This window comes from Enoplosus armatus, chromosome 18 (assembly GCF_043641665.1).
Source record: "Enoplosus armatus isolate fEnoArm2 chromosome 18, fEnoArm2.hap1, whole genome shotgun sequence".
Lineage (NCBI taxonomy): Eukaryota > Metazoa > Chordata > Actinopteri > Centrarchiformes > Enoplosidae > Enoplosus > Enoplosus armatus.
Window position 1 is genome coordinate 20,692,791 of NC_092197.1, and position 27,321 is coordinate 20,720,111.

At 43.5% G+C, this 27,321-nt stretch overlaps 3 protein-coding genes across 3 annotated transcripts; all 3 read right to left on the reverse strand.

Moving 5' to 3' along the window:
• Nucleotides 1-1,732: 1,732 nt before the first annotated feature.
• Nucleotides 1,733-4,999, reverse strand: thap1 (THAP domain containing, apoptosis associated protein 1). The gene is made up of 3 exons (XM_070924917.1): nt 4,891-4,999; nt 3,588-3,780; nt 1,733-2,573 (listed from the first exon to the last, which is right to left on the reverse strand). Exons 1-3 carry the CDS (start codon nt 4,959-4,961, stop codon nt 2,163-2,165), a joined length of 675 nt encoding a protein of 224 aa, XP_070781018.1. The 5' UTR covers nt 4,962-4,999; the 3' UTR covers nt 1,733-2,162.
• A 2,218-nt stretch (nt 5,000-7,217) lies between these two features.
• Nucleotides 7,218-9,408, reverse strand: LOC139301727 (high mobility group nucleosome-binding domain-containing protein 5-like). The gene is made up of 2 exons (XM_070925192.1): nt 8,544-9,408; nt 7,218-8,378 (listed from the first exon to the last, which is right to left on the reverse strand). The coding sequence occupies exons 1-2, from the start codon at nt 9,138-9,140 to the stop codon at nt 8,199-8,201; spliced, it is 777 nt and encodes a 258-aa protein (XP_070781293.1). The 5' UTR covers nt 9,141-9,408; the 3' UTR covers nt 7,218-8,198.
• Nucleotides 9,409-11,298: 1,890 nt separating this feature from the next.
• Nucleotides 11,299-26,682, reverse strand: wdr91 (WD repeat domain 91). The gene is made up of 18 exons (XM_070924459.1): nt 26,637-26,682; nt 24,948-25,091; nt 24,678-24,857; nt 24,379-24,586; nt 24,147-24,229; nt 23,005-23,114; nt 18,876-19,047; nt 17,470-17,667; nt 16,483-16,676; nt 16,198-16,252; nt 15,966-16,061; nt 15,414-15,508; nt 14,622-14,775; nt 13,832-13,940; nt 12,712-12,824; nt 12,128-12,235; nt 11,842-11,931; nt 11,299-11,648 (listed from the first exon to the last, which is right to left on the reverse strand). Exons 2-18 carry the CDS (start codon nt 25,068-25,070, stop codon nt 11,484-11,486), a joined length of 2,253 nt encoding a protein of 750 aa, XP_070780560.1. The 5' UTR covers nt 25,071-25,091; nt 26,637-26,682; the 3' UTR covers nt 11,299-11,483.
• Between the last annotated feature and the right edge of the window lie 639 nt (nt 26,683-27,321).

The window sequence follows — 27,321 nt, forward strand, 5'->3', positions numbered from 1 at the left end:
GAACTGCCTTGAGAGACATGAGACATAAACGTGTTGGATGGCGCACGAGCTTCCTGCAGTCTGAAGTTGTCCTATTTTGGCCTCCCGAACTCCATCAAAGCGATCAAACTAAGTCATCCTCCGGCTTTGGACCACTGCAACTCCCCCGTATACTTGGGATTAGTCGTCCCTGTCCCGCCTGCTACTGGTTCAGAACGCCGCAGCCAGGCTCCTGAAAGGTACCCAGAAGAGGGACTATATTATCCCTGTTCTGGCCTCCCTCCACTGGCTGCCAGTGCTGGTTCAGAACTGATTTCAAGGTTCTCCTGTTTGTCTATAAAGCCCTAAATGGGCTGCCCCACTCCTATATCGCAGCCCTCCTAACCCCTTATTCTACCTCCAGATTCCCCCTGGGTTGGCTGACTGGGGGCCTCCTGGCTGTCCCGCAAACCTAAACCTTCAGCTCAGCTCAGCTACCTGCTCTGGCAGGATCCTGCTGTCTCTGGTTTGTTATTAAGGAACTAATAGTGAATTGAGGGACTGAGGGATAACTTGGTAACTCCTCAGTGTGATGTATCACTTTACTTCAGGGGGCGTAAAGAGTAACTAATGATTAAGTAATTAGAAATGAAAGAGTGGTTATTAGTTTGTACCAGTCAGTGTTTTGTTTACTCTGATTTACAAGATTTAGCCACCTGTAATCCCAGTGAGGGTCGGGAAGGAAGGACGGCCGACACAGGAGTGTTTTTGCGTCATGTTTATGTGAAGAAAAGTACTGAAAAAGTAAAGCATTCAAAAGACTTACATATTTCAAATCCTTGGTTATGATTTTATGACCTTTTTTCCCCTTTTAGGAAAAAAATCTTCAAAGACAAACAACATAAATAGGACAGAGGTCAAAGTCACGCTTTTCTTTTTTCTTCTTCTTTTTTTAAAATAGTGCCTAATTGTATCCCCAAATCCCCCGCCGGGATCTTTGAAGGACTGGTTCAACATTTTGGGAGACATTTATTTGCTTCCTTTCTGAGAATGAAATGAGAAGGTCCGCATGTAAAGTGCAGAGCTGGAGTCAGACCATGGTTAGCCTAGCTTAGCTTAAAAGGCTGGAAGCAAAGGGGGGGGGGGGGGGGGGACATCTGGCCTGACTCACTGATCAACGGGCTGTATCGTGTTTGCTCCATTATAAAAACGGCAGTTTGTGCGACCTCGTTGTGACGGCAATAGAGCGCCGCAGGAATGAGTCCCAAACCCGGGAATGAGTCAGCATTTTTACACTTTCGGTTCCCTCGTCTCGAAGTTGGTGGGGTTTTTTTTTTGAATGGGTTTTTATTTAGATGCCTGAAACAAGGTCTGCGGTTAACACAAGCTGAAGAGATTTTAACATTTTGTTCTATGACATAAAACACGTCAGTAGATCCCCCCCACTCGTGAGTTTTGAAGCTTTCGCGTGTCTTAAAAAAGGCGGTTGCTAACAAGCGGCTAAATGAGACGACTACATTAGCGTCTTCACGCCGAACACGGAAAGTCGTCTACTCACTAGTTGTGTTTATACTATATATCGATATCTATCTATATTCTCTTGAAAGTGAAGCTTAGCGGTGGTGACGCTGAAGTTTGTTTATAGGCTAACGTTAGCTTTTTTATTTCTGGCGATTCCGTTTGTGCTTCAAAAATCATGAAAGTGGTGTTCGTTAATGACGACTGTCTCGCTGAATAAAACGTGCGAGTATCATAAATTGTTTTGCCACAGAGCTTATTTTCTGCAATCATCCAAAACCCCATGGAAAAACCCCATTGGCTTTTTGTCGAGGGGACCGGGGTGACGCCAACTTCCGGGTTTGCCTACAAAAATACGTCCCCCCTGCAACAACTCTATACCCCAGGGGGTCGCAGCACCTGTTGCCTGTTTGTCAAGAAATAGTTTCAGCGCGGAACAAACCCAAAATGTTGAACTTTTCATTTAAAGTGAGAGTTGACTCAAAGTCCTTTCACCGCAAACAGGAAAAAAAAAGAAAGAAAGAAAAACAACTGAAAACTTTTTCACATTTACGTTGAGTCCTTCAGCTCTCAGCTCAGAGGGGGTTGCTGCCTTGCTCAGCAGCTCTTCAAGCAGTCCGCCTGGCTGCTGACACACATGTGCCACTCGGTTTGACCACACTAGTCTCTCCTTTCTCTGCTCCGCGTTACTCTATGCCTTTGAGTGTGCGGTAGATGTGTTTCGGCAAAATCACGTAACCCTCTCCGAACGCCGCTGCCGGCTTGCGGCCGGCGCTGGGCGCCTGGCACGCCGCCTTCAGCCTCTTCAGCTGTCTCTCCTGCCGCCGACACTTCTGCTGCGTGGTCTTCAGCTTCTTCCTCAAACTCCCCAGCTGCTCCTCCAGCTGCTCGATGCGCTTCTTCTGCCGCGCGGAGTCCTCCGCCGTGTAGTTGTGGTCGCAGGAGACCGCCACCGTGTCACCCCGGGAGTCGTGCAGGCTCCTCCCAGGCTCCTCCTCCTCCTCCTCCTCCGCTCCTTCCATCGCTGGGTCAGCGGTCAGAGGCAAAGAGAGAGGGAAGAGGATCTCTGAGGGGAAAGGGTCCTCCAGGGACTCTGACTGTCAGACAGAAAACACACAGGAGTTCTGAACGGGTCTGGTTAACGCTCATCTACAAGTCGAGGATTGGTTTGTCCACTTTAGTTTAGGTGATCTTTGAAAAAGACAACAGGACTGGAGACCCTGGTGAGGGCTAGAGCTGTGAACACTGTGATGAAGCTTCAATTTGCAACATCATTTTTTTGAATGTACGTATGTTGTGTGCAAATTTTGGAAAGCCTTTCATGATTGGCTGTCACCCACTTGTTCCAGATTATTTCTCTAAAACAGATCAAATTTGGATCTATTTGAAACGACAAGAACGCAGAATTTCTGTATAACCACCTGTTGAATTTTTGCTTACTATTTTATACACAAGTGTAGATTTCACATCTCTACTGTGTTAGTCTCGGTTATCAATTTTTTAAAAATATATAAATTTAGTTTAATTTTATGGGGTTTTTTTTGTCATTCATATGTTTGTGTTTTTTGTTGTACGAAATAAAAAAGTAGTAGTAGAAATAAAAAGATGAAAAGAACCTTAATGCATAGCTTGCTAGCTACCTACCTACCTAGCTACATCAGGAAAAACTTTTTTTTTAAAAAGTTAAAAGTTAAAGTAAAAAAAAAAATGTTAACCCAACATTTCGTCATCAACGTGACAAGCGTTAACTGCACTGTTGTATTGGTATTAATATTAGTTGTTAGTTGTCGCAGCCATTTTCACGACTGGTTCGTGGACACTTTTGGAGTTCTTGCTCCTCTCCAGCATTCCGTATCTTATTGTACATATTAATATCTTGAGACGATAACTTGTGCCAATGTCTTTGTCTGATAAAGGAAAAATCTCTATAAATAAAATAAGAATTGAACTCTGATGGACAGATAACCGTACTTGTTGCTGAAGTAACCGCTACCGGTAGCTGCCGTAGGCTAATTAGCTTGGTTAGCTGCAAAGCTAAAATAAAGCTTAATTAAACCTCCTGTGTGTGTTTAACACCAACACGGGAGGGAAAACGGCCCGAGCCGCCTCACCTTGACGCTGAGGTTAAAGGTGAAGAGCGACGGCACAGCGTTCTCCTTCAGCACGCGGTTGTTGCACTCTCTCTTGAAGCAGTCTTTGGTGAAGTGCTGCGAGCAGATGTTGCTGTACTTTGTCGGCTTGAAGTTGTTCCTCCTCATTGCCGCCACCCACTTGCCACAAACATCTGGACGTGCCAGAGGGAACCTGGGAAAGTTAAATTGATCAGTGAATAGACAAACAAAATGGAGGGGGGGGGGTGCGATCACCTCAGGATTCGTTCCTTCTGTAGGATTTATCCCATCGTCGACGGGAAATGAATCAGCCCCGAATAATAATTTGCTATGGTCATTTAAAAAGTAAACTTTGTGTCAAAACTGATAGCAACATCCTGGTCCTGAAAACAAATCCTTTCCTGGCAACCACTCAAGGGGACATCTAGTCCTACACGCAGAACTCAGGAACTTTAACAGCGGATTCACCTCTTAACTCTTACCTGGATGTCAGCGCCTTGCCCAACCTGCTGGGATTTAACAGGGAAGTGAACAGTTTAACAATCAGCAGGCTGCAGATTGTTAAATGCCACGGATTTCAGGGGCTTCAACTTAATATTGACTGTTCTGCAACTTATTGTTATTGTCAGTAGACTTCGAGTCTGGTTCAACTCGTCTCACATTGCCAAACCTGCAGGGTTTCCACCCTGTTCCAGCAAAGGCTAACATTAGCTTGACAGCCAACGAGCACCGATCCGTGAGGAACTGTCACCGAACTCCGATCAGAAATAATGGAATTTATTCTTCCCGTACTTCTGGATAGGGCAAACATGTTGGAGAATACGATAATATGTGTTGATACGAAGGTGTGTTATTAACTGGTAAATTCGGCGTGCGATAATCTATGAAACAATAATTAAATCAAGTTCTAATAACATCTAAACTGGAATGTTTGGGTATCGCCACATGATGTAACTTAGCTAGGTTGACTCGTTACTTTAGAGGACGGGGACTGTGCGGCTGGCGGGCGAACTTGATATAAAACTTCTAATTTTTCAGTGTGAAGTGGTGCTTGGTGAGTTGTGTGTGGCCCGATTTTGCCCGTGAAATCTGCCGACACAAGAAACGCGTCGTGTCCGCTTCTACCACCCATGTACTGTTGACGATGAGCCATGAAGCTTTTAATGAGGCGGATTAGTACACATGGGCTGGTGAACTCTCCCTTGGTACTCTTCCACCAGTTTAAGTCACATCGCAGTGCTCATCTGTCATGTCTGGACAGCTAATGCTAACTAGCTCACGCGCACAGTTGGAGTGGACTTACTTGTGGAAGGAAATGTCTTTGTCTTTGTGGTAGCGGTTCTTACAGCCATACGCTGAGCACGTCTGAACCATAGCTGCTGCCCTAACGACACTCACTGGGACCCGGGTTGATACTCCACGAAGCTCCGCTCGTGCGCCTCCTCGCCCTCCGCGCGGGCTTCATTGCCACTAACAATGATGGCGGCGGAGATGGGGTCACGTGACCCGCGTCGCTTCCCGTGATATCTCACGGGGTCCACCAAGGGGAGACAAAGACTGCCAATTGATACATTCAAAGGCTGCTTTGATTTGAGGGGGAAAATAGCATGACAACAGAAGTCACCTATCATTTGTTATGTAACTGTAGTTACCAGCATATATATATATACAGCAACACTGGCACCAGCAGTGTTTGTGCTGTTAATAGTTGTAAATATTCATACATGTATGACATAACGCAGAGGTGTGTTGCTCTTTAAGCTAACTAGCCACTAGCTAAGGTAACATACAGGACGTGTGAATGCAAAAACTGGACGAAATACACATGCAAATTCCAAAATAGTTTTAATTCAACAATCTTCCGAAAGAAAGAAAAGTGTTGCACGTTCTTTTTTTTTTTGTTTGTTTGTTTTTTTTTTAAAGTGCAAAAAGGTGCCGACACGTTTGGCTGCGACTGTATGAGGGCTCTGTCAAAGCATCATGGGAGCTGTAGTTGTTGAACGCCAACCTAATGTTGTCATAGCTTTTTGCTAAAATTGTGTGTTCCGATGTTTACAATCCTGAGGCTTCGGTTTTCATGCAGCTTCCACATGTACAAATGAAGGAGCAATAGTTGACAGCTATGGCAGGCTGAGTCATGGGAAATGGAGTTATACACTACCAAGTGTAGTTGAAATGTGATGATTCCCAACACAAAATTTGTTGGTCAAAAAAACAAAACAAAAAAGAAGATATTTTATTTATAAAAGAGGTGTTTTCAACAGGGCAGGTTGGTCTGAAGAGCTTTATACAGCAACAAAAGACCAGAAATACACTGGAAAACAAGTAAACACACAGCACTGATATGTAGCCGTGTGTATTATCAGTATTCTGTATAACATATAGAGTCCAGTAGTTGAGCGAAAAAGCAAAAACACTGTCTGTTCAGTTTGAGCAGCTGCAGATCGGAAACTGGACATAAAAAATAAAACACATTCTCTACAGCTCTGTTTCATCTGTGGTTGTCAAAGCTCAGAAATCTGAACAAGCTGAATTTACCCCACCCACCCCCCAACACCAATCTGCACGACTGCACTTAAACGCACCATTTCAGAAAAAGGAAGGAAGGAAGGGAGGAAAGACAAGGGGAATAATTAAAACGAACAGACAAACTTCATTTGTCCAATTCACACATTAGTGCACGAATGCAACGCTTGTAACGGACTTCAGAAATAAATAGGAAAAGGTGCAAAGAAAGTTTTCGGGTGAGCGGCCCAAATGAATGGTATATACAGGAAACACTGCATTTCTTCTCCTGTAACGCTCACATGTGAACATTTACACAATGACCAAATGAAATGAAATGCGTTAAGTGAGTGCAAAAAGTCAACTGCAATCCTTTTTCTGCATTTAGGAGACCAAAATCTCTAATGGTTCATCTCATAACATTTCACTTGAAAATATTCAATACAGTGACAAAAAAAAGAAGAGTTCTGAGGTCTGTGAGGGTTCATTAGAAGTACCTCCAAACTCTTAGATAATCTTGCAGCAACTTTTTTTTTTTTGTCGCAATAAACACACCATCTTTGGTAGTTTTCAGAGCCATCAACCGCATCTCATTTCCCATCTTCATTTTCTTTTTTTGAGATAGAGAACTAAAAGTGAACAGTGATGATTTAAACTGGACGTTTTCAGACAGTTTGGGGTAATAACCTAGCCCCTGCAACAAAGGATATATTCTCATTATCAACTCATCTGTAAATTAGTCGCTCAATTACTTCTTTTTTTGCAGCAATACATCCGAAAATGTCCACGGCACTTTAAAAGTCCAAAATGTCTCCTCTCGTCCGACCGACGGCGGTCCAAAGCCCAAAGATATTCAGTTTACAGGGATATAAGACATTTCTGCAAAGTGTGACAAATAATAAAAAAAAAAAAAAAAAAAGCTACTGTACAATAACAAACAAGTGTTTCACTTTGTGGCTGAAATCGTCGTCATCATCTAAAAATCACAAAAAACCCCAATCAAAAACAATTTAAAAACTGAAACAGAGTTTGAATGAATCTCTTGTTTTACCCAAGGAAAAAAAAACACAAATGAAAGAGAAGGAAAGTGCAACGAAAGAAAGTCTGAGTGTTTTCAATTGGGTATGTTGAATGTCTCTAAATACTGCGGTACCCAGAAGCCTCAGCAGCCTTTGTCCAAGCACACCTGTGAAATCATTTCATCATCATCACATTGAAGGAGGCTTCGGCACTGTGCTCAGGAACAAAACAAGCTAACTTGACACTCTCTGACTTGGATGTGTCTTCTTCCTCCGGGGGGGCAGGTGCTTACACCATTTCAAAAACAAAAACACAATGATATTCGAATAAAAGTAAAGACTACGGGTTAACACTGCTGCTAGCTATTGCTGCGCTGAAAGACGCGCGGCCGTTCCACTAACCAACACGGGCTAAAGCTAGCCGTGTGGGGTCAACACGTAGCTATGGCTAGCCCCAGTAGCTCCCATGACGCTCGCTTAAAGCTTTCAAGTGGCAACCGCGGCCCGGGCAAAACCCACTTTCCAAACGCATCAGACGCATCGCCGATGACACAAAAAAGGGGCTGAAGTTGTCTACGCGGGAATGCGTCTTTACCATTACGAACATAGCATTAGCAACCCCCAAAAAGTAGGACCTTCCTTTGAGGAGCGGTCCTCCTCCACTGTAACGTCATGAGCTACCAGTTTCACGCAACACCTGCCGGCCCCCGTCAGCGGAAGACGAGTGACTTTGGGACGTATAAATAAAAACCGACTGGCCTCCACGTATGTCTGTAGGTTAGCAGGGGTAAGACCGCCGAGGATTATTATGAACCAGGAGTGACACGTCCACGGGCCACTCTTCAACATCAGCGTTACCCTAAAGCCGCGTTACCCTAAAGCCGCATCCCGTTTTCAGGTCTTTTTTTTGCTGATGTCACCAAAGTCTGTTTCTATAGCAACAGATGATTCTTATAGTGTTCCATTTTACAAAAGAACCCCAAAACAAACTGTACAACTGTAAAAATGGTGTCCCTTCCGGGCGGTTGAAGCTGTGAGCTCTTCACATTCAAACTCCTCCTCTGTTCTCCCTTCCAGGTGTGTGGGTCTACTTTGTCCCCTCCTCCTCCTCCTCCTCTGCCTCCTCTTCCTTGCCTTTCTCCTCCTCTCTGCCTCCTCCATCACCTGCAGCAGCCTCTTTCTCGCTGCCGTTTTGTCCTCCGCCTCCACCATCGCCACCGGCCTCGTCCCCCTCAGTGTCTTTAGACTCTTCCTCGTTGCCCGCGCTCTGAAAAGTACAAAACACATAGTCATGCCTGACTGAACTTTGATTAGCTCATGATAGACAAAGTGTATTATTATTATTATTATTTTTATTATGTGCACATTTCATTCTAAAATCAAGGGACTGTGTGTGATTTTGGGGGGGGGGGGGGGGCGTCCAAAAGTGTACCGGCTTCAGGCGGCTCCTCCTCCGGCTCGGGACCCGGGCCTTCATCCTTTGGGACAGCGCCAGCAGCTTGTTGTGCCTCTGCCTCTTCTTCGCCTTCTCCGCCTCCTCTCTCCGCTTCTCCTCCGCGTGGTCCGAGTCCGACTCGTCCTGCCGCTGCAGCCTGCTCCGCTTCCTCGGCTGCACCATCCTCTTTGGTTGGCTCCTGTGCTCCTTCTCGTCGTCGCGGTCCTCCTCCTCTTCGTCGTCGTCGTCGTCGTCCTCCTCCGCCTCCTCCTTCTCCCCGGGACTGGAGGACGAGGAGCTGTCGTCGCCTCCCAGGAACGAGCGCTTTCTGCGGGTCACCGAGCGGCTGTCGTCGCTGGAAGTCGCCCCGGAATCGCTGCGGCCCCCCTCCTCCTGCTCGCTGTCCTCCTCCTGGGAGCTCTGGAAGTCGGATTGGGATCCCGCGGTGGAGGAGGAGGAGGAGGAGGAAGAGAAGGAGCCTTCGTCACTGTCGTCCAGGATGGAGGCGGGCAGGCCGATCTGCCGCTTCTTCGATGCGTCCACCTTGGTTTTCCGCATCGACGCGAACATTTTCCGCTTGTACAAGCTCTCCATGTCTGCACGCGGTACCGGAGACCAGTGACATTAAACAGAAAACCGAAACAGAGAACCGGACTGGGTGTAAACACGCTAACGGCGCAGCTAACGCTACTTAGCTTCTATCTTCGTCTGCGCGTCACAACGACGACAACGTGTTATTTGTGTCAAAAACACAACATGGCGCCTGAATTCTCCTCCGTGCAGTTTTATTTTGGACTCTGGTCACGGAAGCGTTCTTCCTGTATGTGTTAAAACGGGATATACGAGCTAAAATCGGGACATTTTGTAGATGTTCTTCTCAGTGTGGCTAGCTGTGTGTTATTGTTGTGGCTCCCGCTTCTTCTTCGCTGAAAGAAATCACGCAACACAGTGTTGGGGCGCCGCCTGTGGCGGAGAGCAGTGCTGCAGACTGCACGATGATAAAACCTCAGAAACACTGCTTAAATATGGTAGAAATGTAAATGAATAAAAATTCCCCTCAGGATCTGTGAAGAGGGCGTGTATCAGCTCTTTCAGAGACAGAAGATCAGGAAGGTACCAGGCCCAGGCGGCGTGTCATCCCCTCCTGTCTGAAAGTCTCTGCTGAGCAGCTGGCCCTCGTCTTCACGCAGATCTTCAACAGTCCCCCTCCTGCTTCATGATCCATAATCATCCTGGTCCCCAAGAAACCCTCTATCACAAGACACAATGACCACAGGCCTGTCGCCCTTGGCATCATGAAATCCTTCCAGTGACTGGTGTTGGCCCCCCTGGAAGGAGCAGAGGAAGCACTTCTTGCACCAGCTCAGGAAGTTCAACCTGCCCCAGTTCTACAATAATCCAGATAATCCAGTCTACAATGGACCTTCAAGACCTCAGAGAAAATCATAGGTGCCAGGCTGCCCTCCACTCGGGACTTATACATGTCCAGAGTCTGGAAACATCACTGCAGATCCATCACAACCCTGGACACAACCTGGTCTATTCGTATTGTTTACAATCTACAGAACGCTTTACTCGTATATAGACATTTATATATATTCAGTTATATATTCAACTATTTCTTCACCTACTTGTATGAACATAATAGTTCCATGTTAACACAGCTGAAAGTATACATACAATATGAAATTCATGAAAAAAGCACTGCCATTAAAGACAGAATGACGTCACTATATAAAAAAGGACTGAACTACCCTCTATGCAATCTCGGAAACCGATCAACTATACCCAAAAACGCTATCTAGGGTTCCCAGATTGCTAAAAAGCTAAATGCGTGTGACATAGTGGTACGCTGCTAGGATAGGTAGCTAGTTCCAGCATCCAATTCATACGACTTCTAGTTCAATGTAACACACAGACAGTTTGGCACGACATGATTTAGAAGCCAACACTTACCATACTGTACATAACGTGAACTACCGTCCAGCTCATTTAATACTGACGCCATGCCGGATTCAGAACGTTCCACATCAGCGGCAGCCATCTTGGTTGTAGTTTGTGGTTGGTACCTCAGCTGTGCCACTGGGAAAAACCATAGACTGTATATACAGATGGACGACTTGACAGCTCCCCATAAAAGTGAATCCAAAACATCTTGATCGCCCCCTGGTGGCCGGCTGCAGTATAGGTTATAAGCCCCGCCCCCTCCATGTTAGTGGATGGGACATGGGCCAAACTAAAAAAAATCAAAGTGCACATCAAATACATTTTTCCCAAAGATGGTTTCTGTCATTTTAGGTGGTTCTTATCACGCTGATGTTTGTTCAAGTGTTCGTTTTTCTGACACATTTGGTTTGATGCCTTAAAAAAGGGGGTGAAACGTCATCAGCGGCAGCCATCTTGGTTGTTTACAAAAAATTCCTGGAGGGCGCTTAAACCCGCCCCTTGTTAGATAAACACTTGTGATTGGCCCGACCTGAATCAGGCCGGATGGAAATCTGTCTGTAAGGGGGCCCGGAGGCTCCAGTCAGTTTCTGTTCAATGAATTACAAATTTGTATTGTTAATACTGGATTCACCAATTTCTTTTCTCCACAAGACATTTTGACATGTGACAGAAGGAAAAGCACAGGTGTAAATAATCAAATTGATGATGGCTGAATTCCATTCAGCTGCTTCAGAGGTCAGGGTCCCGGTGTTGTGCATGCTGACTCAACAAACGCAGCATTAAGAAAGAAACCTGCTCTCGGATCGAACGTTCAGTGGGATTTTAATGTTAATATGAATATTTGTAACAAGTGGGTGAGTTTTCACTGTTCGTATCACATCATGAACCGTAGACGACATACTGTAATTTGTGAGATTCTGGAATCATCTACATCAAGCGACTGCGTAATGGGTTCATTACAAACTCTTATGTCCTCTTACAGACCCTTGGTCAGGACTTCTGCGCCAGGAGCGTGCTCAGTTTGATCTTCCCGTCCATGGAGGCGGTCAGGCAGGTGCCGCAGTCCACCGCAGAGCACCAGTCAACGGTCACCACCGGAGCTTTGTGCCCGCCCAGTGCCAGCACGCTCTCCAGAGCCGGCTCCCCATTGGTCAGCTGGATGAGGGGGAGGTCAAAGGGGTGGGGATGAAATCAGCAAATCAAAACATAGGGCTAGAATTTAAATGAAAATATTAATTTTAATTCGGCGAGGGAAAAAAACAACAACAACAACAAAAATATACTATTTATTTAAATAAATTAAAAAGACTTAATCAAGTTGGTTTAAAAAAGGTGAAGGTGTGTTTACTCTGTATATGAGTCCTCCGGTGCTGGAACAGGTCAGGACGTGTTGTCCTTCCGAGTCGAAGGCGAAGAGTCGCCCGCGAGGAACCTGAACCTGAACAAGAGTTCACTCACATTATTACTATTTGGACATCAACATTTACATTCACTTTAGCTTATCTCCTCGTGTATTTTATTTATGGCGTAATTCACAGGTTGGTTCCCCCGCTAAGTCGGGTTTGGTCCTGTGTGGTAATCAGGTTGGCGATAACCTGCCATGAAACAGCTGTTTCCGCGGAAACACTACTCACCTGTTTGTACCCGCTGTACCCTGACAGGACGAAGGGCCCGGTGGCGTCCTGAGGTAAAGCCTGCTCTGACTGCTTCACCCCACACCGATGGATGTTCCACTGGATGAACTGAACACACGCGCACACACCCACACACGCACGCACACACACACACACACACACACACACACAAACACAAACGCACACACTTATTCACTTAACTGAACAGTGCTATGGCGGTTTCTTTCCAAACATGTAACATGCCCCGCAGCAAATGTCCAACTACCTTATTATTATTTATTCTTTAAATGTTTCAGTGCAATACATACATACATATACATTGTTATTGTACATGTTTTTTACTTTTATTTTTCACTTACATGGGTATATTTTTATTTTCTATTTCTTATTTTTATATTTTGTACATACTTTTATTTCTAAATGTATGCTGCTTTCTACTCTTGAATGGGAGCACCAGTACTGTACAACCCCGCCCCCCCCCCCCCCGGGATCAATAAAGTATTTCTGATTCCGATTCTGAAGATATAAATGACATTTTTTTTTAATCTGTAGGTGGGTTTTCCACAAAATAAACACACACACACCTTGCCATCTTCCCCGATGCTGAAGACGGTGTTTTCGTCGTAGCTGAACTCCACACTGTAAACCTCTCCGTCGTGAGCTCTCCAACTCATAGCGCTCTCATACCGCTGCATATCTGCATCAGCAGAGAGTTCAGAGAACTGTGTAAATGTTACAGGAAGTACTCCAAAAACATTTACACGAGCACAACTACGTTTACACACCTACTTTATCCCATCAGACTGCAGTGGAGACCACAGACTATATTATGTTAATATGTTACATGTACTGTTTTAGTACATTATACTATATAAAAGGTCTATTAGATTTCTATATTAATACAGCCAAACACTAAGTATCATGACTTAATCATATTATATATTAGTCTGCTGTACACCTGCTGACTTTGCTGCTACTAATCACATCACTGTCATGTGTATTTTTGTCTTTAAAGCCACAGTAGGCAATATTATTGAATCATAATTTAGGTTGAAGTGACTCATTTTGACCATTGCATGTCACTAACAATATCTAATTGAGGGGCTCCTTGAAAAAAATGAGCACCCGCCCCCTTTGTTTAGTTGATGTGATTGGCCAGTTACATGCTAGCTAACCCTGATTGGTTGTTTGAGTCAGACCTGGTGCAGTTTTTTTTAAAAGACTAAATACAAAGGGGGGCTTTTTTTTTTTTTTTTAAAGGAGCCCTTCAGTTAGATATTGCTAGTGATGTGCAATGGTCAAAAGTAGTTATTTCAACCAAAATTGTAATTCAATTATATTGCCTACGGTGGCTTTAATTGCTCTTGTATAGTTTATATTTTTATTTCTGTTCTTATTTTTGTTTTATATACCTCTTATTTATGTTTTACTTTCTCTGTTTATCTGTACATATTTCTGTGCTCGTGCTGCTGCAACAACCACATTTCCCCTCTGGGAATCAATAAAGGCTTATCTTATCCTAATAGTCTTTGCTGAGAAGAATGCATCTCTTTGGGATGCATCACTGAAAAATAACATTTTGAAAGGTCTTGTAGAAATTAAGGTAATTTGTCCTTATTTCTGGGATCCTACAGTGTACGTGATCGTAAATAGAGGAATCTACAATGAGAATAATCATTAGCTGCGTCCCTGATAAACACTGACCAAACAGCCTGATGACTCCGTCAGCAGCTCCGGTCACCAGCAGGTTTCCATTGTGGTTGAAGGCCGTGCAGTTAATGGCTACCGGTTCCGGTTCTAAAGAGAACTGGAGCTGAGAGACAGACAGAACACGGATTACACCACAGCGAATTCATACGCTAAAGCTAATGCTAAACATGCTAATGCTAACACTATAATAAATAATGGACGTTCATTCATATGTAAAAATCCTGCACTCCAGCTTTAAGTTATGAATGTTACCATGTAACGTTTATCATTTTAGCGTGCATAAACGTTACATGCCAAACGTTAGTATGGTTAAGCTGTACATAGAGCTTATTGTAACGTACGCAATGTTAGCATATTAACATGATAGGGGTAAGCAAGTAAACATATTAACATGACAGCTGTGCGCGTGTTAGCATGCTAACATAATAGCATTAATGTTGCATTTATGTCATTGCGTGAATTGCTTGAATGTAACGGACGTTCATTTATATGTAAAAGTCCCGCACTCCAGCCTCAAGTCATTGATGTTACCATTTAATGTTTATCATTTTAGCATGCATAAATGTTACATGCTAAACGTTAGCATGGTTCAGCTGTACATAGAGCTTATTGTAACGTACGCAATGTTAGCATATTAACATGATAGCGGTAAGCAGGTAAACATATTAACATGACAGCTGTGCGCGTGTTAGCATGCTAACATAATAGCATTAATGACGCATTTATGTCGCGGCTGCTGGCTTACTACCGAGCTGTACTATTGCTGAACTGGCTGGTTAATCACCTGTTGTTTGACAGTCTTGGTGTCCCAGAGCAGCAGCTGTCCGGACACCGGTATGGGAAGTCGAGGAACAGAATCGCAGCTCCCAGATCGACTGAGAGCTGCAGCTGAGCAGACAAACGACGACCCGCTGGGACTGCATGCTAAAGACAAGATACTGAGAGACAGGGGAAGGACATATTATCAAATATCATTCATTGCGACGTGACCAAATGGAAAACTCAATCATGTTTCCAATATAGCCTACTTTATCACGTAATGGTTCCAGCGTGTAACTCTCCTAAAACCACAAACTGACATTATTAGCTAGCCTTTGGTGTTTGGTGAAAGGTCGTGGCAACCGTCAGAAGAATTGCCAAGAGCTTTGGTAAATTAGAAAATGTTAGCACGGCGGCGTGCTAAAGTAAGGCGGCGAACGCATTGAACGTTACACCTACTACACCATAGCGTGTTAACATTGTCATTGTAAGCACGTTAGCATGGTGCTATTAGTATTTATGTTAGCATACTGACGTTAGCATTTAGCACAAATCATCCCTGTGCTACAAGTACGGCCTCACAGAGCCGCTGGCATGTTGACTCTTAGTCTTCTATTAGAGACACAATGTGTTAATTAGTGAGGTGTATTTTTGAACTTTGGACAGAGCCAGGCTAGCTATGCCTTATGCTAAGCTAGGCTAATTTAGCTTTTAACTTTTTTTAAACTTTTTTTTATTACCAACTGAAGACCCCTTTACACTTCTGCAGTCAGTACGGTTATTCAATACAGTACAGTAGACAGACAAGCAGGTTTACCGTGGGTGAGTTTCGTCGATGTTCATCTCATAAAGATTCTTCTTGGCGTCTGTATCATACAGCCGCACTGTGCCAACACCGCTGCCTAGTAACAACTGACAACACACACATTTCACATTTCATTGACTTACATACATTCATAACCTCCACTATAACTACATGCTTTACCCTAAGGCTGACCTCACCCAAATCCAAGTCTTAACCAAAAAACTGTAGTCCCATAATGCAAGGTCAGTCCCCAATGTCATTGGGTGACGGATTTTTATCTCCACTAAAACAGACTTTTTAAGAGTCTGTCACATGCAGGGTATTTTTGCCTGTGTCAAATATCCAAACTCCAAATTAGAATCAACTTCCATAGGACCACTATGGAAATAATATGTTACATGTTGGTGTTTTTAATCCTGTGTCATGTTTCAATTGTATGCATAACATCTAATCATGTAAATGCTATTTCCTTTATCAGGTTAAAGTATTAATAGAAACCTGAAACCTGATTAATGCTGTTAATGTCTCTACTCAGTTAATGTGCAGTCTGCCTCTTGTTTGTACCAGTCTGTCGGGTTTGGTGGCCCACTCCAGAGACAGTAGAGGAGACTTGGACATGATGGTGGCTTTGGTCTGCATGATGGGGTTGAACGACCACACCTGAGGAAGAGGAAGAGGGGGGGAAGGAGGAGGGAGACGACTTCATTATGTATTAGTTACGTATAGTAATAACAATATGCATGTTTTTATTTTATCTAAGTTCGTACAACCCCAAAGGATAAATGACGCAGATCACCTTGATGACTCCGTCCACGTCCAAACTGGCAACCCGGCGACCAGAGCAGTCAACCCTGGAAAACGAAAGAGGGAGGGATGGGTGAAAGAGAGAGAGAGAGAGAAAAAAAAAAGAGTTTTAGGTTTCGTTTTTATCTTTTACGTGACTTAAAAAGCTAGCTAAGTCCACCTGGGGTTACAATCTTAATATCCTCAGATGATGTTCAATCTGTTACTTCAGAAACCAAGCAGGTTATTGTGAGAAGGAAGGGGTGGGGTCAGTCTGTAGTCTCTTCTGAAGGCCGACCTGCAGTGCATGATGGAGGAGTGGTGTTCTCCGTACTCCTCCTGGCTGAGTTTGATGAAAGGCTGCTCCGCTGACAGACCTCCCCCCTCTGCTCCTCCTCCGCAGCTCTTGCTATTTGCGCAGGAGTCAGGAGGTTCGCCGGAGGTCTCGGAAAGGGGCTCTACCTCCCCCGCCTCCTCCTTCTTCTCTGGTGTCTGAAGACAAACACATGGAAGGATGATGTCAGTGTAAATGGAATCAACATTCAGTCAACAGCCAAACGTCAAACATAATTTAGTTCATTTGAATGGAGTAGCTGCTCATGGCTTATTAAATTATTTTAAAGGTCCCATATCATGCTTATTTCCAGCTCTATATTCTTATTCTGGGACTCCACTAGAGCAGCTTTGCATGGTTCACAGTTGAAAAAAGTCCTTATTTATCATTTACTGGCCCTTCATGCAGCCCCTTAGTCCCCCCTGTCTGAAACAAGCCGTTTTAGACAAACTGAACAACCTCCAAACACAGAGTAGTTCTGAGCAGAGCGCTCCAATAACTCAGACAGACTGAGAGGGTGGATGAGCGTCCCTGTACCAGGTGGGTGGTGCTGTGCCTGGAACAGATGACCTGCTGGGGGGCGTGGCTGACTGTATAGTTGTGACATCACAACCTTACGGAAGTTAAACAAATGAGATAAAACATGTTGACTAGTGAGGTATGGAGGTTTTGGTGGGTGTATTCTTGAACTTTGGGAGAGAGCTAGGCTACCTCTTTCCTCCTGCTTCCAGTGTTTATGCTAAGCTAAGCTAATCACCTCCTGGCTCTAGTTACATGCTCAGTGTACATCTTACACTTGGCAAGAAAGTGAATACTCTTATTTCCCAAAATGTCTATTCCTTCAATAAAACTGACAGAACAAGAAAATGCACCAGATTTTGAAAGAACGCACCAAACTGGTGTGACCACAGCTCTAATACTAAACGTCCCCCAGTTCCACCCTCCAGGTACCTGTGATGGTGGTTTGGAGAAAAGCTCCTTCCTCTCTTTCTCATGGTCCTGGATTCTCTTGTGTCTGGGATGTGTGGTCTGGTTCGCAGGCTGGTTTGTTGACTGTTGGGACTGGGAGCTTGCAGGTTCACAGATTAATGCCTGGCTGGAAACTGGCTTCACTTCCTTAGCTTGGACTGCTTCTTTTGACTTTGCAGGCTAGAAAAGACAAAATCATTTTAGATACAGAGGTTGATCACAGGTCAGCCACTCACAATGTCCTCCAATATGGTTGCCGGGAGAAGATTATAGCCATTACTTGTAGAAAAGCATGACTGGAACATCTGCGTAGCAAAGGCAAGCATGACCAATCAGACCAGCTCATGGGGGATGGTTAATTCAGTACTTGCTTTCCAGGAGGCTTCACGCAGATTTAGGGTTTGGAGTATGATCTGTATGATCTTCTTGATGGGATGGTATTTTTCAAAAATCTCCAGGATAAACCCTGTTTCATACTTTTCATACTTGAGGGTGACGTTGATGTCGTCATCCGCCAGTGTCCGCATGGACCCCTATACGGACAGCCCAAAATGTGCGGCCGCTATGACGCTCTAGAGTACTGGTGATGCTTCTCATCTCTCGTACCAACATACTGGTCCTATTCACATAGGATTTACTCTTTTAGCATTGTTGTTATTGGCAAATGGTCTTCACTTCCATAGCGCCAACTTTAGCGGTTCCCAAAGCACTTTACAGATCAGGTCTCATTCACCTACACACCGATTGCGACCAAGCTGCCATGCAAGGCTGTGTTGGCATAGGCTGGCCTCCATCGGGAGCAACTTGGGGTTCAGTGTCTTGCACAAGGACACTTTGACTGAACCCCCCCCCCCCCCCCCCCGACAGTGCTTCCAAGAAAAGTCTTGTTCAGCTAAAAACAACAAACACACTTTTTCTTCTTGATTTTTATAGTGGTTGGCAAACAAAACAAAAACATTACGGCCACCAATGGAATGGAGTGTGGCTCAGGAAACGTGCATGCGGGGAATGCCAGACCAACGCGGACCCTCAATTGTAGTACGAATGGAACAAGTCCGCAGAAGGCGGACAGTATGTCCGAGGCTTAAGAAGGTAAAAGATCTCTTGAGGGCCGAACTTGTGTGAAAACTTTGACTTTGGATTGGTATAGAGAAGTTGGGGTTTTCCCTATTCCCTTCAATATAGAATTTTCTTGGAACAGGAACTAGTGGACACTAGAGGAAGTGCAGCTGAACACGCTTTAGCTCTGTGGCCGAAAACACCTGAAAACAATTGAAAATTGTAGATTTGGGAATTTAGCAGCCACCACAATCTGCTTGCAAAGAACTTCAACTTCCTGTTTTCAGTCCCACTGAGCTTTTAAACTTAAACACCTGACCTGCTCTCACCGGATTGGTTGGTGGGTCCTTCCTGCCCACTGCTACCTGGCTCGGCGAGGACCCAGTGGTGAACTGAGGCTGTTTCCCCGGAGTACGTCTGCCCTGAGGTAGGAATGTAGAGAAGAAGTTTCTGGAAGGAGTGGTGGTGGTGCTGACAGCGCGCTGACTCGACACCAAGTCCCTAAGAGGACGGAGGGAGAGAGCAAAAAGTGAGAAGGTTTAACAACAGAGTGACTGGTTAGAGCAGTCCCAGTTCTTTCCATTAACACTTCCTCTCGTTTTGGAGTCGCCCTCTGTTTGGCGCAACCATAAAGAAACAGAGGGCTGAAATTCATCGTGGTAAAATAACTTCACCATGGAACAAGATAGTCATGACTCAGAGGAAGCCACCAGAAGCCAACAGCAGAACCGAAACACAAAGACCAACAACAAAGGCGCGGAGCGATGTTCCCTTTGCACTGTAAAATAGGTAGATTGCAATTTGGGCTGCAACTAACGATAACTTTCATTATCGATTAATCCGTTAGTCTATAAAATGTGAAACAATTGTGAAAAACGCTCATCACAATGTCTTGGAGCCCAAACTGACTTCAAATTGCTTCTTTTGTCCAACCAACAGTCCAGAACCAAAAGACTCTTCTTTTACTGTCATAAACGACAAAGAAAAGCAGCAAATCCTGACCTTTAAGAAGCTGGATCCAGCAAATGTTTGACATCATTGCTTGAGAACTGACTGAAACGATGATTTGATTAACAAATTAGTTGGCGATGGATTTTATTTCGATCGATTCATTGTGTCCTAAGCAGACTTAAACGTCATGAAATACAAGGTTCCATTTGTGTGTCAGTAATGAAGACTTTGTATGATACATTTGCCCATGCTTTACGGTTGCCCCTGTTGTACATTTGCCAGGTTTTCATCCAAGTGTAGTGCGAATTTTAACCAAATCTGCAGAAAATCTGCAAAAGAAAATGTGAATTATTTGTGTGTTTCCATCCACAAATGTTATGAGAATATTAGGAGTTGGGAACATTAAGATAAACAGCTCCTTTTTTTAACCTCTGCCAAGCCTAAAACCTTTTGCAATATTTTGCAAGTATACATATATATATATATTTTTTTAAATGTTTCCATCCACCTGTTTTTATGTGCAAATTGAAAATGCACCTAATGATGTTATCTTACTCCTCGTCACTGTTACGTCCTAGTAACGCCTGAAAGTGTGAAGTTCAAGTTCATCCACGTCCACGTATGTTCCTTTATGTTATTTGGACCATTGGCTCCTTGATGCTAACTAGCTTGCCGATCGCAAATTACTTTATCAACTAATGCTATCAAGCAACCAATGGCAGACCCATGCCACATAGCTAACTCACAGCTAGCTGGCTAACTTTACCTTACCTTACCTTAGGTTACAGTTAGCTAATTGTCCGTCCCTGCCTTGCATCGCTCTTGGCTAGTAGAAATCAATCGTTAGTCATACACCTTCGCTTTGTACCATATTATTTATTGATGGCTAAAATCAACACTGCGAGCCAACTAACGGATCCACTCAGATAGTATTTTGCTAGCAATAATATTAGCGCGCAAGCTAAGCTAAGCTAGCTAGCTGTAACTTAGCTACGCTGCATAGATCTGCCGTTGATTGCTTCGTAATGTTAGCCGATAAAGTAATTTGCAAATGGCAAGCTAACCAGTTTACCTGCCATATTTCGCTACGCTAGCCAGCTAGCCAGCAAGCAATCAAATTTGCCCGTGTTAGCACGCAAGCCAGGCTGTGTTTGGCTGCGTTTCGGTGGGTGCCGGTCATTTGTTGGCATTAGCAGGCTCCATTTCTGGGCCAGCGCTAGCTAGCATCGCACACTGTTGGCGCTGTAGGGTCTGAACGTAATGACAGATCCTTTGCATTTTCCTTTACATAGAAATCAGTCCACAACCAAGAAAGTCAGGGAAGGACTCATTTGTTTAAAGTTACGTAACAATCCGATCACACATTGCCAATTAAAAAGTGACTAATACATGTAAATTGTTACATATAGTACCTTTAAAGTGTGGACATGTGGCTTTGCTGTCAGGGGCTCCTTGGATCTAGAGTGACCCGTCTGAGGGGCTAAGGCTCTCCAGATCACTAAGTTCCTTTAAATCACCCCTTTAAACTCATTTGTATCTACCAACATGTTCATGTTTTTCTGTGCTTGACCTCTTGTTATGTTGTTCTGTATATTAAAGTATCTCATTAGTGGTGTTCATTTTAGAGTGTACTGTATCTGTCAGCCCGGTCTACAGTCCACCGTCAGCGTGTGAGAACCCGAAGTGAAAATTTGCAAAAATGCACCCTACTGACAAACAAACTACAATTCATCAGGTGAATTGTTTATTTGGCAACATCAACTGCATCACAGCACACAGTGTAAAAACAGCAAAAGTACTGTATCATTAACAATAAGTTAGTTAAAAAATCTTTTCTTTCTCTTTTTAAATATATATTTTATATTAACAGACACAAAATAACTCAGCAGTGTTGTCTGCTTTAAAGTGCCTTCTGAATTCTTCTAAAAGTGACTCTGGGATGAAGACACGAGGTTTCTGAATGACAGCCTGTTACAGCTTCACTTCACTTCACTGAAAAAAACAAAAAGCGCCTGTACGTTTTCTACTCATGACACTGACATTTCTACGGAAGAAAGCGCCAAAACAATTAGAATTGATGCTAAAGTACAGTATGTGCAGTAGACAATATTTCTGAATTATAATTTCGGTTGAAGTAACTCATTTTGACCATTGCATGCCATTAACAATATCTAATTGAAAGGCTCCTTTAAAAAAAATGTGGGTCTGTGAGCACCCGCACCTTTCGTATTTAGTTTTTCTTTAAAAACTGGACCAGGTCTGAATCAAACAACCAATCAGGGTTAGCTAGCACGTAACTGGCCAATCAGGGGTTATCAGGGGGGTTCTGCGTTTTGATTCCTCTCTTTCAACCGTTCTTATTCACACGCCAATCCAGAAGGTGGAACCTTCTGTAGAAGCCCTTGTTTGCACAGAGTCGATGTGATTGGCCAGTTCCGTGCTAGCTAACCCTGATTGGTTGTTTTTTTAAAAGACTAAATACAAAGGGGGCAGGTGCTCAGAAAGAAAGAAGCCCTTCAATTAGATATTTTTAGTGACACGCAACGGTCAAAATTTGTTATTTCAACTGAAATTATAATTCAAAAATATTGTCTACTGTAGCTTTAATTTAACAATTCTGAGAATGGAGTGAGAATTCATATTTCAGTCTCACATCTGACCGAGCTGGCATTACTCAAAATTTCTACTTTATCCTCAGATAAATCTCAGGACTCTAACCAGATGTTGTTTTTTCAGTAACTTCTGGCACCCTTCATTTAGCGCGAGGTCGGCCGTGTTGTGTTGTAAAATTCAGCAAACAAAACGGCTCCGTTCTGTACAATTGACAAACTCATAGTGGAGCTTTGAAAAGAAAACCCCAGTAAAATAAAATGCAGTGAGGTAAAATTGAACAACAAGCCAGCATGCTAACGTGCTAACATCAGAAACATTTCTGTGTCTGTCCTGTGTTCGGTGGTAAGAAATATATATATACATATATAAATAAAAAAGCATCAGGATGAAAAAGACGAAAATGCGATGGACAGAAATTATGCTCTGATTAATATTTCAAAAGTGCTTTTAGAGAGAAAATTTAAGATGGCTGCCATCTGAAAAAAACACACATAATACAGTTTTTGTTTTTCCATTTAAGTGCTTAAACCGATATATAAAAACCAGAACTTAGTTTATACCTGTCAATTGAGATCCTCTGTTTTTTAACCAGTTTATATCCAGAGATTCTAATACATCAGAAAATAATACTTCATTTCATTTAAACCCACGACAACCATCCAGGGAGAGCCATAGCAGTTACCACGCCCCTCACGGTCAGTGGGGTCCGCCATGTTAAAAAGTATAAAACGAATAAATAACTTTGGTTAAAAGCACATTGTTGTCGACCGGTCATCTAAATCAAGAGTCAACACAAGGAACATTTAAAAAAACAAAACAAAAAAAAACTGACAGAATGGCAGCCATTTTAGTTGTGGTCAGTCATCAGTAAAGACAGTGATGTTAGTGTCTCACAGCTCAGTGTCTCCAAGTCGGTCCATATTCTGGACGTACAGCGGCAGCTTGTGGTGGACCATCTCGTCTCCGTCTCTCTGGTCCCGACTCTCTGTCTGCAGGGCAAACAGCTGGACGAGATAAGGCGGGAAGACAGACAGACAGCTCAGACGCCGCAACAAAAGGACAAAAATATGCACCACAATACCATCTAGCAACGCTCAGCATGGGACTGCTGAGACAAAACAATCCGAGCGGGACTTTTAAAAAAGATAATGATGGAACTTTTTAAACAAAACGAAGGGACTTTTCTTTATTCAAACCATTAAACCATGGCACCATATAATGAAACGTTTAAATTAAATGGCAGGATGTTTTCAAGCAAACTGGGGTGACATTACAGTACGCAATATGGAACTTTTTCAAGCCAATCTTCATCGTCACGACCGCGTACATAAAAAAAATTTCATTTTAATACCAAATAGTGGGACTATTTAAATCTCACTCGATTTTTTAAAGTAAGTTGAATGGAACTTGCTAAACCATTAGACCACGTGAAACTTAAAGCTACAGTCGGCAAATGTAATTGAATTGTAATTCTGGTTGAAATGACTCATTTTGATGAGATGAGAATTAAAGCTACAGTAGGAAATATTGTTGAATTATTGAATAATTTCAGTAGAAATAACTAATTTTGAACATTGCATGCCAGTAATAATATCTAATTGAAGGGCTCCTTTAAAAAAATGTGTCTGTGAGCACCCACCCCCTTTGTATTTAGTCGATGTGATTGGCCAGTTACGTGCTAGCTAGCCCTGATTGGCTGTGTGATTCAGACCGGGTCCAGTTTTTTTAAAAGAGTAAATACAAAGGGGGCGGGGGCTCACAGACACACATTTTTTTTAAATTTCAATTAGATATTGTTCGTGACATGCAATGGTCAAAATTAGTTATTTCAACTGAAATTATTCAATAATTCAATGTTCAATTTGTCTCTTCTCATTTCAACTACTTGAATCACATCTCATCTAATGTAATTTCACTGGATATTATTTTATCATATCGTGTTTCATGTGTTTTGTTTTTTCTCTCCACAAAAAAACATTGCAGATAAAACCTTATTGTAAAAATAGGAAATATTTTATTTCCTGGCTTCTTCTCACCAGCTGCCGGAGCTGTTCGTTCTCTTCGGTCAGGCTGGTCGTCTTCTGGACTTCAGCATCGAAACTCAGCAGGACTGGCTGGGGTGAAAACCAGTCAAGGACTAAACAAACCAGCAAATCCGGAGATAAATGGCGCTGGACACGGCGGGCAAGTTTGCCGACGCGCGCCACGGCGTCCTCCGCTATTAAATCCAACCGTGCTACAAACTGGACATTAAACTGTAAAGGATATGCATGCACTGGAAGAGGACAGACAGGAAGTTGTGCAGCGAAACCAGGAACGTGTCGGCCCACTGGCGGGAGAAGTACGGTGAGAAGGCGGGGTTCTGCTCGGGGGCGGGGATGAACGGCAGGATGAACCAGTCACGCCACTCGGCCTGACCCTGCAGCTCCAACGCCTGCTTCTGGAAAAACTCCTGAGTCTTCTCCAGGCTTCCTCTCTAGCAAGGATGAAAGGAGAGGTCTTTTAACCGTCGCCGTGTTTCAGAAACAGTCCGTGGGGTGTGCCGGATCTCTCGGCGGGACGTTTACCTGGATGGTGTTGATGACGTAGTATCTGTACAGGCTGGTCCTCAGTTTGTTGACCGTGGATCTGTAAACATCCTCCAGTCTGCAGAAGAGACGTCGGTCCAGGTAAAGCCAGTATTCCTTCAGACCGGACAGGTCAAAGCTCTGGACAAACTGCTGCAGCTGATCGATGATCTTGTCCACCTGCAGACGGAGACGTTTCAGAGTGATGACACACCAATAAAAAGAAAATCATCCCTTTAAAAAAAAAAAAAAAAAAGGAATCAGTCGTACCCTGAAGCCTTTCTCCTTGTCGGCTTTGATGTCGCTGTCCAGGTGTTTCAGGGTGCTGGTGAAGCCGCGGTAGACCAGGTACTCTCTCACATGTTCGTCTGTCCTCTCCACTGCCGACCCCATGGTGACCTCTGACCCTGCAGGCTACAATATAATACAGTTACACAATAGAGTGCTGCAGGAATGAGTCCTAAAATCCCGGAAATGAGTTTGCATTTTTACAATTCCGGTTCCCTCGTCTGGAAGCCCATGGGGTTTTTGGTTAGATGCCTGACATAAGGTCTGTGGTTAACACAAGCTTAAAGGGGACCTATTATGCCTCTCTGACATCAGATAGACCCGGCGGTTGAAAAAACTGAAACGGAGCGCTCAGAGTAGTCTGAAGCCTGAGCTTTCGGCTCACAGGGATTACTTTTACATACGTTTACCTCATTATTTGGTAACTTTGGCAACGTTCAGTATGAATATCCAACATTGTAACATTATATATATGACAGGAAATGAGAAAAAAAGCATAATAGGTCCATGTTTCGTTCTACGACACAAATTACGTCAATACCCCCACTCGTGAATTGTGAAGCTGTTACGTGTCTTAAAAAAGGCGGCTAAATGAGGCCACAGCGGAGAGTCATCTACTCGCTTGTCCGCCTTCACAGCCTCGTTGTGTTTATACTCTACATCTATATAATATACTAATAATAATCCAAAATCCCGTAGAAAAATCCCATCGGCTTTTTGTCAAGGGGAACCAGGGCGGTCTGCCAAATATTAATGAATTATTATTAGTAATACAGAACAAATGTGGTGTTTCTATTGGTGTGCAGATAATCATTCATAAGTCATAAACAACCAATAATAAATCACCTGCAATCATCACGTTATTTATACTGTTATTTATGAACAACCCTTCTAAAATGCTGAACTTTTTGAGTTAGGTTTGGTGATTTCCGCCCCGTTTAATATCCCAACGCCCTAAATGACCGTCACACGCGTCCCTGCGGGGATAAAGTAGCATTAGCTGAACAGCCAGTGTTCTGTTCACTTTCAACTGTGCGTGAAGCCGCTCCAAACATTAAACATAAAACATAAAAATTAAGTGTTGTCCGTCTTTCGGCCGCGAGTAGTTTTGATTCCGCTCCGCTCTGCAGTAGACAAACTCTCAAGCCAGACTGCGTTCAAAAATCTCAGAAAACTGGACACGCGTGTAATTAAGGAGACGTACGCGTTCGCTCGGCAAACACCAAACATTGGTAAATTAATGTTAACTGTGTTAACTTTGAAGTGTCACAGAAGCTCCAGTTAGTCTTTACTTTCCGCAACGGCGTGTGTGTGGGTGTGGGTGCGTATGTGTGCCACCGCAGCGAACGACATGTTCATATATATTTTTTTTTTACATATTCTGACGAATTTGAATTACACTTGGAGGGTTAAATATATGCCGAGTTAACACGCGAATCGCGTTTACACAAGAAAGGCCTTCAGCCATGGCTTCATGTTTACGTACCTCGGTTGACAATCAAGATGATCTTGAATTGAGAGTTTTTGTGGCGGAGTTTGGTGTTTTCGTGCACGGGCCGCCGCGAAACCAAACCTCCGGCCACGAACAACGGATTCAACGCTATTTAGCTCCACGCAAACTGCTGCTCCTCTTGTCTAACTCTGAGTGTGACCAAACGCAAAAATACTTACGACAACAAAACACAGAAGTCTCTTCCTGTTGTGTATGCCCCCCCGACAGTCATGTGACGAGTTCATGTGACGAGTTCATGTGATGTCGACAGCTACTGGTGAACCCGGAGCGCCCTCTGGCGGCCAACCGGCCATTGTAAGACACCCCCCTCCCCAATTAAATGTATTGTAAAGAAAAAAAAAAGTTAAATCTTTTGCCTTTATTTATGATTTATTTTGTATTTTTCTTATTTACTGTTTATTTTCTTTTTAAAAAAATGTTTTGATATTCACACATACAAGATTTGATTCTATACTCCATCTGCATTGTTTAAAGTTACAGTTAAAGTTGCAATATTATTGAATTATAATTTAGGTTGAAATAACTCATTTTGACCATTGCATGTCACCAACAATATTTAATTGAAGGGCTCCTTTAAAAAAATGTGTCTGTGAGCACCTGCCCCCCTTTGTATTTATTTATTTTTTTTAATTTTTTTTTTTAAATTGGACCAGGTCTGAATGAAACAACCAATCAGGAGTTTTGTGTTTTGAGTCCTCTCTTCCAACCGCTCTGATTCTCACTCCAATCCAGAAGGTGGAACCTTCCGTGGAGCGCCCGTTTTGTACAGAGTCGATGTGATTGGCCAGTTTCGTCCTCGCTAACCCTGGTTTTTTTGGTTGTTTCATTCAGACCTGGTCCACT